Below are 16,455 nucleotides of genomic sequence, written 5' to 3'. Positions count from 1 at the left end.
CGACAGGCGCTTTCCGCACAAGTGCGACGACTAGTCTAATGTCCGAAGCCGGAATAATGCCACTATATTATAGATGAGAGATCCTTTTGTTAAGATATGCAGCAAATATATAGGCTTTTCCTGCCCATATAAATAACAAACTTTTTAACAACCATCCTTTGGCTGCATTATACCAACATCGTGCTACATATTCCAGACCAGCCGGAATTAGGTACCACGAATTAAGAAGAAAACACGAAATTGCTATCCCAGATACATTAGCAATTTCTACCAGAGAAAAACCGCCATGGATCTTGCCAACCGTAAATTCAAGGTTGGATCTCTCTCAGGAAGAAATAAAAAAGAAGCCAGCAGTGTTCATCCAACAGGAATTTTTAGCAACCGTCAGTGGCTACGAAGAACATATTAGAATTTATACTGACAGTTCTAAAACCGAACATGGTGTTGGATGCTCCATATATGTAAATGGAGAAGCCCACTTTTGGAAACTGCCAGATATGGCAAGTGTCTATATGGCAGAACTTACTGCACACAGCAAGATCTTCGGCACACAGAACACTATTGCGAAGAGAGAGTGCTGTTATGTTCCGATTCTTGAAGCTTACTTGTTGCAATTCCTTTAAGGGTGGCAGATGTTAAAAACTGTCTAACATAATAGACACAAGTGGAATACTGATTGAAGGAGTTTAAATAGAAAATTAAACTCAATCAAAACTTCTCCTTATAAATGGAAAAGTGACGTGAAGTTGACTCGCCGAGACAAGTGGCTGTGACCAGACTTAGAATCGGTCACACGCGAATAACAAATTCATATTTGTTAACTGGCAAAGAGAGACCAATGTGCGATATTTGTAATAAAACGCTTACAATTAAGCACCTAATGAAAGAGTGTATCATATATGAGGACCTCGGAAAGAGGTTCCGGCTAAGAAATGATATTGCTGCTGATTTGGATAATGGAAATAAAGAAAAAATAATTGCTTATTTACACGCCAGTGGACTTCTTAAAAGTCTGTAATAGTGGAAATTTAAAGCTGTGTAAACAAACTCTAAGGGGTAGTTTTATATATATAAGGAAGTCTTGAAGCGTTGCACGTATAGTGACAGGAGGTAGCCCTCTTGCCTAGGCCGCCTGGCTCGCCTGCACACAAGAGCAGGGAGTCGAGGTGTGTCCAATGATGGCATGGGGAACCCTCAAGGGTGGACTGTGGGTGCAAAGCTATAGGTAAGAGCAATGCATTCCTGTAGCCAAGTAGGTCAGGACCAGGAAGGGCAGCCTCCCCGCCGATTGTCTTTTTGGCCGTCCTGAACAGGTGGTCAGATTGCTCTCATGACACTGGGAGGACCCTGATGGGTTACATCCTACGGTACTGTTTATAGGCGAGAGTCAACTGCCACGACATCCTGAGGCGACTAATTGCTGCTTAACAGCAGTTCTGGTCGCCTTGAGGGTGCTTAAATAAATAAATAAACAAGACAGGTAGAAGGAGATAATGGTATTGTAAAGACTTCTATTTTCCATTTATGTCTTTGTGATATTTTTCTCTAATTTTTTTAAGATTGAGGGCCTTTACACCCCATAAGTGTTTGTTTATTGTTGTAGATTAATGTTTTGTGTACTTTGTGCTTTTAAATTAAAATGTAAGGGCCCTTTACACCCTTACATATGACAACCCTGATGGTGATACTAATCTCTTTTTAAGAATGTGACAAGGGCTAATGACCTTAGCAGTCGATGCCCGTAAAACAAAGAAAAAAGTAATAATAATAGGTAATAAATTATATGAAAATATGAGTACAATTACAGTATTAGATTATTAGGGTATACAATAATAAATATCAAAATATACAATTAAAAAAGATAATATAAAAAGCATAAAAAAAAGAAAATAAATTATATACTATTATTAAAACACTAAAATAATAAAATTAATTTAATCAATGAAGTCACTGTTTTCATCATCATCATAATTCCTATTCATCACTTCATTTTCAGTTAGTGAAATGATATTTCTGTTAGTACTTGCCAAGTATTAGAATCTTCAGTAATGACTAACTAACCAATAATACTGATGGAATGTTGGAGGAATACAACCAATTTGTTAATATCTGTTAATATTTACTAATGAACTTCAACAAAGCTATATGTATATGTCCTTCTGCTTTTTTGGCGTCACTTGCATAATATCATCGTGAAATTTGTGTTTGGATGTATTTGAAAACTCAAGTATTACAGAAAACAGCGCCTGTTCATCAGAAGTATATCTAAAATTTCCCTTTGTAATTTTATATCAGCTTCCCTTTGTAAGAAAGCAACTACTAAATTTTTAACTCGTTTCACTGATGATGCTCCATTTGCAACAATCTTCCTGTTAATAATAGCAGCTTTTCAGCAGTATATAAAATCAGAAGATGATAAAAATTAGCAGGTGATAAAATCAGCATTTGTGATTTGAATTACTTCAAATGGCATACTCTTCTTCTTTGCCATGCTCATATTTTTTTTATCAATCTTCTACATCAAGTGAAACACAACACAGGACCCTAATTCTTGAGAATCTCATGAGCCATTTGTTTTGTTTCTGATGTACACAATAGCAACAGCAGTATTAAAATTACGACATCAAAAATTATATATTTTCTTGCTTGTTTTATAGTAAGAAATAGAAAAAACTCAATTTAGGATCAGGTAGTATTTTTAGTAAAACCCACTGGGTTGATCTAGTGGTGAACTCATCATCGCAAATCAGCTGATTTGGAAGTCGAGAGTTTTAAGGTTCATATCCTAGTAAAGGCATTACTTTTATATGGATTTGAATGCTAGATCATGGATACTGGTGTCTTTGATGGTTGGGTTTCAATTAACCACACACTCAGGAATGGTCGACCTGTGACTGTACCAGACTACACTTCATTTATATTTATACATATCATCCTCGTTCATCCTCTGAAGTAATAGCTTACAGTGGTTCCAGAGGCTAAACACAAAAAGAAGGAGTACCTTTAGTAAATCAATAGTAGAAAGATGCAATATTTTATCACCTTGAATTTTACCTTTGCTCTTTGAACTTCAAACCTACCTCTGATTTTATCAAATAAACCTACTTTTCAGTGACACCTTTTTTTTATTTCTTCTGATTATGTAAATTTTATATTATTTTTTATTGCACCACACTTCTGGCATGTGCTTTTTTTATAGTTTGAAATATAAGTTGAAATAGTTCAAAAGTACTTCATAATGTTTTTTACAGAATCTGTTTTTTCTTGTGTGCTATTTTCAACATAGATCATACATCTGTTGAATATTTGAATCCAAGCTGAGATATATTCTACTAGTTGCCTTCTTTGTTTTTCCTGTTTAGCCTCCGGTAATTACCTCTCAGATAATACTTCAGAGGATGATATGTATGAGTGTAAATGAAGTGTAGTCTTGTACAGTCTCAGTTCGACCATTCCTGAGATGTGTGGTTAATTCAAACCCAACAACCAAAGAAACCGGTATCTACGATCTAGTATTCAAATCCGAGTAAAAATAACTGACTTTACTAGGACTTGAACGCTGGAACTCTCGACTTCCAAATCAGCTGATCTGGGAAGCCGCGTTCACCACTAGACCAACTCAGTGGGTTCTCTACTTGTTGTCTGCCCATTTATATACATTTTATAGTACAAAATGACAATTTAGTTAATAATGTCTGAAATATCTAGTTTATTTCCTTGACTTCTGTAGCCTCTGCCACCAACTGCAGTTATGCAGACTGATGACTGTTTAATAAATATTCAATTATACAAAGCAATGACCATGACAAATGATTGCTTCAATGACTAGTGTCGCACATGGTATCTTCAGCTGTACATTTCACAAAATGTCATCATTTAGGATTATATTTTTCAAGGGTAGACAGAGTAGTATTTGACATGTTGTCAATGGAACAAAGGGGGAAATTCCTAATGCAGATTATTCAATTGAGGAATGTTCATGGTATGCCAGTGGGAAGGCGTTTCTCATGCAAACGTTCTTTCGGTTTACTGTTCTTGTTTTTGTTTGTTATTGTTTTTTTGTTGGATTGGTTTGAGTTTCGTTTTATGTTTTTGTTTCCTGTTTTTATTGTTTTATTAATTTAATTAAACTTTATTTACACCTGAGTTGTTTACTATAGCAACAGGGTTGCTATAGGTTGCTGTTATAGGTTAACAGTGACAATTTTTGTTTCTATTTTTACTTCTTTATATTTTTTCAGGTTGAGGGTAGTTTATTTTTATTTATATTCATTATAGATTATATTATTATACATATTTATATTCATTCTCTAGCTTTTTACGTCTACTTTAGTTGGTAAAAATCTGAATTTAACGCTGTAGCAAAATTATCCTTGTCAGACGAAGCTGACCGCGAGGCCTTTTCACTTGACTGAAATTGGCGGTTTTTTCAAATGGACCACCAATCATCATAGAATTTGCTGAAGGAACTGAAATTTTGGTCCCATGAGAACCGGCGATATAATAGACCACTCCAGCAGAACGCACACGTACTGGAGCTAGAGCTAAATACAACTGGGTTTGCTCTAGTGCCCAGAGGACATCATTCAAGACTCACTGCGTAGAGCCATTCACCCATCGGCATGATAGTTCCCACCTTAGGTTACGGTTGCGTTTCGTAAGATGTCGCAACACCATCGAGTGTAAATGAAAGAGAAAATTGTGTTGGATGTTGTTGTGTAGTTCCGTAAATGTATATGTTGTAATTCGTGTAGTGTTCTTGGTGAAGTATATGTGTATATTGTAAAGTATTCTGCAGCTAAGTGTGTAGTGGGAAGAAAAGCTGTAGAGGCTAGGCCCGTGGGGACGCCAACCCCCAAAGTCTTAAAGAATAAGACTCCCCGTCGGGGAGTCATACTTATTACTTTTTTAATGGTATCTGTATACTGACATAATGACATCTACATAATAGGTTAGGAAACCCTTCTGTATATAGTCAAATAACATTTTTGAATCATGTCTGACTGTTTTTTTTAAAAATACTATGTGTTTATAAATGTAATATTGCTCAAGAGTATTGAAATCTTGGTTTTTATGAGTAAAATTTGCATGATATAGTAAAAAGATTTTATTAGTGTGATTGTTTTTCTAGGAAGCAATTTGTAAATTTTATTCTACTAACTTCTCTTCACCCCTCTCTTTTGCTTTCTCTATCTCTTTAAGTTATATGTGTCTTTCCAAATCAGGTGATTCAGAAGTCGAGAGTTCCAGCATTCAAGCCCTAGTAAAGTAAGTTATTTTATATGGATTTGAATACTAGATCGTGGATACCGGTGTTCTTTGGTGGTTGGGTTCCAGTTAACCACACATCATAGAAATGGTCGAACTGAGACTGTACAAAGACTACACTTCATTTACACTCATACATATCATCCTCATTCATCCTCTGAAATAATATCTGAATGGTAATTACCAGAGGCTAAACAGGAAAAAGAAAGATACAGGGGCACCAGTCTCTAAAGATGGTCACAAAAATGATTGAAAACATCTTCGAAGTAAGTTAAGATTTCATTGTAAAGTATGATTTGGTTTGTCACTTTATACTTTCAAAATTACTTATCTATATTACATGTTTGAACTGACTTCAATATAAGAAGAAGAATCTCTATTCAACCCATTTGTTTATTTATTTATTAGCTTTACTTATTTATTTTTAAGCTTTTTCTTCATCAAATGTATCAAGTACTGGTTTTTTTTATTTTTAGCAGAGGAAATTTCCTCTGGAAGTCCTGCTGTAAAATTTTCCTACAAACTTACGTAGAAGATTTTTTGAATGAAAAGATACATTAACAACAAAGACAATTTGAAAGTATCTTTTACTACTTTTCTGTAATTGATGATATTTGTTAATTTTTTTTAACATAATGATATACAGAGTGAGCAACATAAAACCGAACCCTTAATGAAACTGCTACCCAACACTATTTACGAAAGACTCTCACATAACTAGCGTGACTAGTGGATGTATATGTTTTTACTGATTGTTGCTGCCTCTTGTCAGGTGGTTATGTGTCAATGCAGTTGTATTTGTGTAAAATGCCTTATTCAATTCAGGAAAGGACAGCTATAGTTGAGGCCTATATTCTTTCTGGGTCATTTGAAGAATCAAGTCAAGTATTCATAGAAAAAATTCTGAATGCCTGTATCCCAGCGAAGAGTAGCAACACAATTTAGTTAAAAAATGGCATACAACTTGTCTGGTTTCAATGAGATAGGCAACCTTTCATTAAGACTCCACAAGCCATTGCCGATATTGAAATCAGAATTACTTTCTTTCTTTTTCCTGTTTATCCTGCGGTAATTACCATTCAGATAATACTTCTTAGGTTGAATGAGAATAATATGTATATGTATGAGTGTAAATGAAGTGTAATCTAGTACAGTCTCAGTTCGACCATTCCTGAGATGTGTGGTTAATTGAAACCCAACCTCCAAAGAACACTGGTATCCACGATTTAGTATTCAAATCCGAAAAGGAGAATTAGTGTCAGCCCAAAACATCACTATGCAAGTTATCCCAACAATCTGAGTTAAATATACATCTTTTCGTAAAAATCTGCATGAATTAAAATTAAAACCATACCGCGTTACAACTGTGCAACAACTGAAGGAGACAAACCAAGACACCTTTATTATTGCAACTGCCCTCTCAAAAACATTGTTGGTGGACATATAGAGTTGTCTACTTGCGATTTTTTTCCTGTGGGGCTACTTAAAGGAGAGAGTTTATGCATCTAATCCCCACAAGATTGATGAACTGAAGGTGAACATTCAACGAGAAATCAACGCAATTGAAAACAATGTTTTGCGTCAGATGACTCTCAATATGATCAGTAGAACACAAAAGTGCATCAGTGCTCAGGGTGATCATTTTGAGCATCTTTAGTAACAATAATGTAAATAAATGTAACATTAAATTACGTTTTATGTTTTTATTATTTAATTTATCCGTATCATTCATAAAAATTCATTCCAACAAAACCTACCGATTCTGCAGCGGTTAAGTTACAGGTTCGGTTTTACATTGCTCACTCTGTTTAATTTAACATCATTCTATTATTTAAACAATTGATTAATATGAAATTTCAAGAAAATTATAAAGCATAAGTTAGAAATTAATAATACATATTTTTTCACTTCAGACAACCTTAATTCATTATAATTAGCAGTCTTCATGTATGAGTAATTTCTCTATATTCCTTTTCCTTTTTTATCAAAAATCAAAAAAACTCTTACATCTACAGAGCCTTAGTCATGCCAATAGCAGTCTCTCTACTTCAATCCTCTCCCATTTCTTTTCTTATTTTTTATCAAAATTCACTTTTTTCATATTTGAATTTTTTTTGCACAGGTTTTTGTAGACCTGACCAAATTTTAAATAAAACTGAAAAACTTAGAACAAAATTAACTTTATTAAAAAAAATAATACCAACTTTAACAAAATAATACTTCCTCAATTCTTTAAATTTAGATGTTTTGGTTGGTGCCAAATTAAGATTAAGTAAACTGAAAATAATTTGTTTTTAATTAGGCTCTGACTTTTAAGAACTGAAATTTAAAGAATCAAAAAAGTGTTAATTTTTAATGCTTGAAAAAATGCAGAAAAAAGTAATTTTGTCAAAGAAATTAGTTTGAAAGAAAATATATATTTCACTTAGAACATGAAAAACAGAAATAAGAAATTTTAATAGAAAATTGCTTTTTTGTATTAAGAAAAAATTAAATGTTATAATGTGATTAAAAACTAAGACTGTATGGAATTCAGCTTCTAGATTACCTTTTTGAAGCTGCAGGAGAAGCTTTTACATGCAGTTAAAAATATAAAACAATAACATAATCTTTATGTTTAAGATATGATAATGAATAAATTTTTTGATAGTTTTGTTCTTTTTTATCAATTGTTTAATTTTTCTTTTATAATCATTTCACAGAATCTTATTCATCAAAAGTAAAAAGTAATGTACTGTTCTCCAACGTGTTATGACACTATTGAAACAAACGGCACTGAACAAAATATTATTACATTATAAATAAATTATAATAACCTTTTTGGTAAAAAATAAGTAAATATATAATTTATTCCATAAATTATATTAAATTAGCTTTACAAATACATTAAGTTATACAAATACATTTTCCTTGATAACATCAATATGAAATAATTGACTAGTTATATATGTTGTGATAATGGTAACTTTTCTGATAAACTTAACATTAATATCACATTTTTTCTTACATTATATTCAGAACAATTTGATTTATCAAATTAGTTGTGAAGAATAGTTATCTTTATTAATGGTAATAATTTTTTTCCATAAAAAAAGAAAAGTTAATTACTTTTTATTGTGCATTTATTTACAATATAGAAAAAAAATTAATTCATCCCTTATAAGTTTGTTGAATTTATTTACAGCTATGTTTTAAATAATTATACTGATTATTTAAGATGGAATGTTAAGCAACTATTTTTTTTTTTTTTAATTTTAAATTATTTTAATCTAGTTTAGCTGTTATATCTGTTATAAACATATCAATAAAATAAAATTATTAATGCTTTTTATAGAATAAAATCATTTAGTGTAGTAGACTATTTGATTAGATTATCCAGACTTTGCTTAACCAGACATCTACAGAGTATAGAACATAATGTTGTTGACAATCATGATGAAATAGGTAAACTTTCTTTTTAACCCAATTTAAAAATGATTCCTTTTAATTTCTCCCTGAAATTGTGCTTCTAGATGACGTTTTGCAAGTTAACCATTTAGTTCCATTTTCAATATTTTTGTAGGTGGCAATATTGTTAAGTTATTTTGTAGTGGTTGGAAACCCTTTTAGTGTATGGTTTAATTGTATGTTTATTTATTGTACTATTTTTGTCAAATTTACTAAGTTTTTAAACTTCATTTTATTCACGTATATAGAGATTGTGGACCTTTGTATGTTAAATGTAAAATTTTCACTTATGGTTATTATACCTTTCTACGTTCTTTCGATTTTTTGATGATTTGTGATGGTTGATTCTGTTTTATATTTAGTGCTTGTATAAATTCTGTTTTACATTGCTCATATGCATCCAGTTATATCCCTCCATGTTAGTTTGTATGGACTATATGTTTATATGTTATATAAAATTTATTATTTGCTTTTTAATGTAATAAAAGAGCTCCTGACTTCTATAAGTCAAAGAAAAATTACTCATATTATGCAATTAATAGAACGTGCTTAGTGGGTTGTTTATGTTTTTGATTGGTTCTTGGTATTTATCTACAATTTCTGTAATCTTGTGCAGGATCTGAATTAAATCACAAAAAACATAATTTAAATTATCGTTCTTTTTATTTTGTAACATGCAAAATGGCCACTTTTCAAATTGAAATTCCAGTTTTCTAAAATCTTCAATAGTTAGTCATCACTTTTTATTGCGATGTCTTTGTGACTGAGGTTATAGCTACTCCTGCTATATATCCAGATATCGCACGGGGTTTGAAGCACTGTATGGAGTTGAGAAATGACCGGCTGTCGTAAAACTTAAATACAAAAATCACAAATATTTTTGAAAAAAGAATGCAAAATAATGTCTGGTCAACTTTACAAGTGTCGCTTGCAGTGACAACAGCGTTTATTAAAGCAGCCCTTTCAAAACCTGTTTTGCCGCCTCAATATTCATGTGGAGTGAAGAGAAGTTTGCTGTGGAGGCGAGCTTTCACTTAGTGGGCGTGGTTACGTCAAACAACTTTGCCGGCTTTCCGTGTTATCTCATTAATTTGATTTATTTTGTGAATTACTGACGGAGAAGATTGCATCAGTAAGTTTAACACATTAATTTTATCATTGCTGCCGATTATGAGTAATATTTAATATGCCAAAATGGAAGTGGGATTTTTTTAGAAATTACAGACTGAATTCACCTTCTTAAAAAAAGATCGTATTTCCAAATTCATAGTGTTCTGTGAAATTTTCAATACACCTTTTTTTGTAGAAAATAAATGTCATGGAGATGTGGACTCCCATACTAAAACAGAAAACACAAAATCTGTCTAGGTAACAAGCAAACGACTACCACAGCAACGTTTTTTTAAAAAACAAGAACCTGATTGTTCTAATTTGCAATGAGCAGCTAGGGAATCCTTTCAATCTGCAACGCAGGATTTGAGCTTTAATTTGTTCGACTGCAGCTTGTACAATTAGTTGTACAATCCTAAATTTCCAGGAGGACGCACTAAAATGGAGGCACTTGCTGTTCATGCCACTGGACCCTGTGTTTTTGAATCCGCATTGAAATAGCTGGGCGAAACCAATTTAGTGTTCATTATTTTTGACGCATCTAATAGGAAAGACTTAATAGAGTCCCTTTTTGTTCAATACTACGTACCAGCGCAAAGGGTGAAAATAAACGATCAAGTTCCTGGTGAAACGTCGGAAATGATTAAAAGAACGATAACAGATTCGTTAAAAAGGTACGGGTTACTAAAGAAAGTAATGAGCCTGTCTGCAGAAAATACAAACACAAATTTTGGGAAAGTCGAGAGACATGGGAAAATAATGTGTTTAGAAAAATTTAGGCAAACCTAAATCATTGGTGTTGGGTGTAAAGCATATATCTTGCACAATTCTGTACAGAATGCTCACTGACGTATTGTAGTTTGTTATTGAGGCTCAACGGTGAAAATTTTTAAATATTTTTATACGTATACGGTTCGAAACAATAAGTTGAAAGAATTTTGTGAAAGTGTCGATGTAGAATACAAAAATGTCGCTCGGTAAAAGCCGTTTTCTGAGCCTAGAACTTGCCATTCGGGGGATATTAGATATTTTCGAGGGGTTGAGACTATTTTTAATGAGCAACCGAAATGTCATGCAATAATACAAAATTTTTAGGATAACTCTTTGTGCGAGATATACTTGCAGTTTGTTCATAGTACTTTAGCAATATTTCAAGAGGTTGCACTTAAAATTGAATCCAATGAAAGCAGTGCCACCTAAGTTGCTTTAATCTATGCAGACATTATAACAACACTAAAACAGACAAGCAACAAAGTCTTTACCTTTTTTATGCGAACAGGTACTACTGAAATTGAAAAGGGACTTAAAAACTGATGATACTGTTTTGATGTACTGAATTTGTCAAAAAATTCATTTCGACAAAAAGTCTCAAATTTTTATGAAACTGCATTAAAATACCTAATAATGTAGCAAAATAGCAATTTTATAAAATTTAAATGGATCCTCATCATTGTCAAAGTTGTATGGAAAGAATTAAAGGCGAGCCTTCTCATAATACACAATTTTGTTACTGGAGCTGTAAATGTTGGTGCTATATTTCATAAAATGGCATTAATTAATCAAATGATTAAGGATGTAAACTCAGGAAATCGAGATGAATGGGTCAGGAAGCAAATGGAAGAGTAATGGGTTAAAATATTTGAAATATGCCAAAAAACTGGCGTAAAAGTAGAAAATTTAATAAAAGTTGTCAAATTTGTTAAGGCTCTTTAGCAGGGTGGAATGGGCGTTTTCTCTGATGAAACATATGTGGACACCTGAACATGATCTGAGAGTTGCTGTTGTCAAAGAATTGTTAAAAATAAAAATTAACTTTGAATCCGATTGTAACTCTTTTTATGAAAACATAAAAAATTACAAATAATTTCCCATTAATGTTTTGTTATCAGAAAAGTACGAATGGAATCAGCATACTAAAGGGAAAAAAGAAATCCCAAGTAGAAAAAAGATAATCAAACTTTTTACTTAAGATAATCAATATTTTTAGATGTTATAAAATGTGTGTGTACAGAATAATAAATGCAAATTAGTAACTAACATTAAACTAATAAACATAATCTCAAAAATCGCTTTTCTACCTTCATTTCCCCCTCTACCTGTAAGGTTGAGTTTGGGGTAAAAATGTCATGGCAAGCCTCGTTATAGCCACTTGGCAGATTGTTGAATAATAATTTCAAATTTACAAAAATGAAATAAAGATCTACAATTTCTTTAGTTTTCATGACATGTTTTTTCACATTGCATGGCCTACTCAAGTATTATACTTTAAGTATTTGTTTGGACTGTAGCATTTGAGAATATTTTAGAAGCAATATAACTTTTTTACAATTGCTATACAAATAGTACAGCAAAGTTAGAAAGTTTGCTATTGTATTTATTGTCTAAAACAGGTAGTAAAGTAAAAAAGTGCAATGACTTCAGAAATAGAAAAAGAACAAACTATGTGTGCTTCCTTATTTTGGTCTCCAAGTGAATAAAAGTGTTCTTTGACACTGTTTTATTAAATCTACTATGCTGAGGATTGTAAAGACTTCACACTGTTCATGGCCTTCCAGAAGATAACCCCAGTAGATCAACAAAGCTTTCTTCTTGAGTTATCAGCTTCTTGGAAATGATACTGAATGTCAGCTCTATGTTGGATTTTAGATGCTTCTGTTTTCAACCATAATTCTTGGTGCATGTTGACACAATTCTTATAATACCATAAACTTTAATATAAATGAACAGATAACTTAGTCAAAAAGGTTACAGTTTGAGCCACTGTTTCTGCTGGTAATATTTTGTCTTAACATATCTGATAACACCATGGTGGAAAATATATATTTAGGGTTTATTGAAACAAAGTAAAACACGATAAAATTCCATATATAAACTAACTTGAAAAAATGACCTTGCTCCTACCATTCCAGAGATAAATTCTGTAGTTATGTACAATATGGCACTTCAACATAGCATGCATTGTAAGATTTGTTAAATGATAAAAAGCCTGATTGTTAGACTGAACAAGGTAGGAAACTTTTGGACTGGTTACAAAGATTGTTGGTTTTGACTGTAATATTTTTTTTTTGTGTTTTGTTAAGGAGCCTTATGAAAAAATAAATGAATATCTACATATAATCTAAATATAGATGACTGAACAGAGTCATCGGACAAGAAATGTTTCATATCCTGGGAGCATCTTTTAGACGTATTTTCATGTCATTAATGAAGAATTGAAATTATTTAGCCATGGGTGGACTTAAGTCTGAACTGTCATCCTTTTTCCAAAACCAATATTGGTAGTTGCTTCACTGTAAAATAAATATTCTAAATTAATTAAGACTGAAGTTTTATTTTGAAAGGTGATACTCTTTGTTAACAACAAACAAGGCTGATATTTTATGATACAGTTATGGTAACCTGTTTTGATGTTTTGCAAAAATATCAAAACATTATATAATTAGAAGTGCATGTGATAATATAACTAAGCCTCTGATAGCTGTACAAAATAGATTACTTAAAGTAATTTATGAGGCAGACTGTTCACCAACTTTTTTAAATCTTGTGGTTAACTTCTCAGTTATTTTTACAAGTATAAATTTTTATTTTTGAAGAATCTAACAGAAGAACTGTGAATAAAGACATAATCTTGCTGAAAGTCAGTAAACCTATTTTTTATAAATGTAATAGGTAAGATAGTCATGAAACATTTCAATAGGCTTCTTAATAATTTAAAAATGCTGTCATGTGATAGGAAAGCTTTAAAAAAAACATATTTGTTTGGTACCGTATGAAAGACCTATTTTATGCATTATTGTAGTATTAACGAACTATTTTCCTTTTACTTTTCAAAAGCAATGCACCTTAATATTTTTTATTGCTGATTATAGTTTCAATGTTTTATATATATTTTGTAATTATTCTTAGCCAGAACCTACACACCAATAACTGTAGCCAGGCCTTCACAGATAAGAAGTTTACAGTTTTCTTTTTTTTTTTAATTTTCAATTTATTAAAAAAGTTTTGTTTAAAGATTAATTTGTTAATTTCAGAACAGAATGAGTGAGTACATACTAAATAAATAACACTAGTTTGTTTGATATCTTTAAATTGTTTTAGTAATTAAGTGTAATTTTAATATGTTTTTAATTGTCATTTTATCAGCATTCCTAATGATTAAATTATTTATTTATTCTTGAAATAACAGGTTGTTGCCCAATTACACAAACTTATAAGGGTACTGTACATCTTTTTTTTAAAAGTAAATTTGTTTAATGTAAACTATGCCAAGTCTAACCCATTTTAACCCAGAATCTTCTGGGTTAAATGAGTGCAGAAATGCTACTACAATTGAATGCAGAAATGCTACTACACCATCACTGAGACTGGTGAAGTGTAATTTTATTTTTATTTTTAAAATCAGTTCATTCATTTATTACTTATTATTTTTGTATCATGCTATTTGCAGATAGGTAATCATAAGTATACCAAATAGGTAATGCTATTTACATCACTTACTAATCAAATTGTACATCATTATGAAGGGAAAGAACCTATTTAATGATTCTATAAATCATTGCTTAGAACACCCCCATCACAAGTATTCAAGTTTTGTATAACAGCTTATACTGGATTGTTAATGATTTAACTCGTAAAAACTTTTGGAATGATAATGTAAACAAAAATCAAATCTTAAAATTAAACAATTTTTATTTTTTACGAATGGAGACAAAAACCACAAGGAATTATTTTGTTATTGTTATCCTTCTCCAAATATTTCTTGATCTATGAAATTTATTGCCGAACATTAGAAAAACAAATTTAAAAAGAAAACCGGAAAATGCTTAAAATGATGAGAATTCCAAATTATTCTTGTTAACCAAGTTCTGTTACTGCTACTACTACTACTGCTACTGTGTAATTCATTAAATTACATCAGAGTTTAATCGTTTTTAATTCAGCAAAACCTTTACCAATAGATGGTGTTTTACGTTGTGTGATACACTCATGCTTAGAAAATGATAATTTGGGACAATTATTTTCTATACATTTTTTAATATGTTTTTCATACTTAATTTGTAAGTCATTATCACCTCCATTTGGTCCAGCAATAATGTAGCATGATATATTATCTCTAATACAGCATTCAAAAAATTCTGGATACAGTGTAAAATTATCATGGATATCTTTATATTTTGCTTTAATCATATTTCCTAGTATACCAGTTATGTAAACATCGTCTATCCAAAAATACTTTATGATATATGACAGTTTAACTAATTTTTTAGCAATATTAGGTCTAGTTACATACATCCAACCAGATAAAAATTTTGGATAAACATTTTCATCAAATTCATTTTTTGTAACATACCATTTGTTAGCTTTAATACGAATCGGTCTTACATTTTTTAATACATAACCCATCATGTCATATTTGATGTGATCCTTATCATAATTATCTATTAAAGTTATAAGTTTATATAAATCTACAATTATATCATCATCCATTTTTATTATGTACTCTATATTGTTATTATTATTGCAATTAAATTTTAACTCTGTTACCCATTTTAATCCCATTGTATGTTTATATGTTAAATTACGATATGCTTCATAAAAACTTCCTTGTAAAAGATCTGAATAACGTTGATTTTCATTCAGTAATGCGCTTTGGGTTACTTCACTTTGATTTTCTTTTAATAATGCCAATAAAAATATCCTTTTAATACCTAATTTTCCCAAAACTGATTCAGGATAAGCTCTTCGAAGCGCACTACGACTTTCAACATTACCAGCATATGATGTTACAAGCAATATCTTAGAAATAGTATTAAGATTGCATGATGGCTTTATTAAATATTTAAAATCTAAAATATCAATTAATTTATTTGGTTCATATTCATTATTGTAATCAGCATTTTTAATAAAACTTATATCTTTCTCTGTTTGTGGAACAACAATTAGTTTTATAAGAGGATCTGAGCTTATATCATCACCAAGAAATAAAAAAATTATTACAATTATAAGTGTTAGTAAAAATAAACTAAATAAAAATTGTTTCCATACCATTATTGGTTCAAATTGTGTCAAATTACAAATAATATGTTTTGTTTTTGAATACATAATAAGCTTCAAATACTGTATTTTATACATTTTTTTAAAAATAAAATATGGGTACATACTTAATGTAATTATTATTCATGCTATATAATTTTTTTTATTCTTTTTTATTTTAGTTTATATAACTATTAATAAGTTAAGATAGTCAAATACTAGAATCAGTATTTTTGTACACACTATAAAAAATAAACATCAACATTACCTATAATAGGTTTTTAAGTATATCAATATTTCAAAAATTTAATTAATAAATATTGTAATATTTGTTTTTAAATCAAATTGTTTATAAGTTTTAAAACAAATATTTGAATATTAAAATATAATTGTACAAATTGTATTACACTGAAAATAATACTTACAGAAAATAAAAAATTATATTACAATAAGTACTATATTTCATCAACAGTAATTATCAGTATAAATAAAATTATTTGTATTTAATAAATATATATATTACATACACTCTTGTATAGCAAACATTCATTTAGAAGTAAACATTTTAGAATTATAGAAAGCTAGATCTGACCTTTC

General features: G+C 30.6%; 1 protein-coding gene across 1 annotated transcript; it reads right to left on the bottom strand.

Moving 5' to 3' along the window:
• Window positions 1-6,956: 6,956 nt before the first annotated feature.
• Window positions 6,957-16,072, bottom strand: LOC142334178 (beta-1,3-galactosyltransferase 5). Its single transcript, XM_075381987.1, has one exon. It carries the CDS (start codon window positions 15,982-15,984, stop codon window positions 14,740-14,742), a length of 1,245 nt encoding a protein of 414 aa, XP_075238102.1. The 5' UTR covers window positions 15,985-16,072; the 3' UTR covers window positions 6,957-14,739.
• Window positions 16,073-16,455: the final 383 nt, after the last annotated feature.

This window comes from Lycorma delicatula, chromosome 1 (genome assembly GCF_047948215.1).
Source record: "Lycorma delicatula isolate Av1 chromosome 1, ASM4794821v1, whole genome shotgun sequence".
Classification (NCBI taxonomy): domain Eukaryota; kingdom Metazoa; phylum Arthropoda; class Insecta; order Hemiptera; family Fulgoridae; genus Lycorma; species Lycorma delicatula.
The sequence above is the reverse complement of the archived record's forward strand: the minus strand, read 5'-3'. Positions and strand labels throughout refer to the sequence as shown.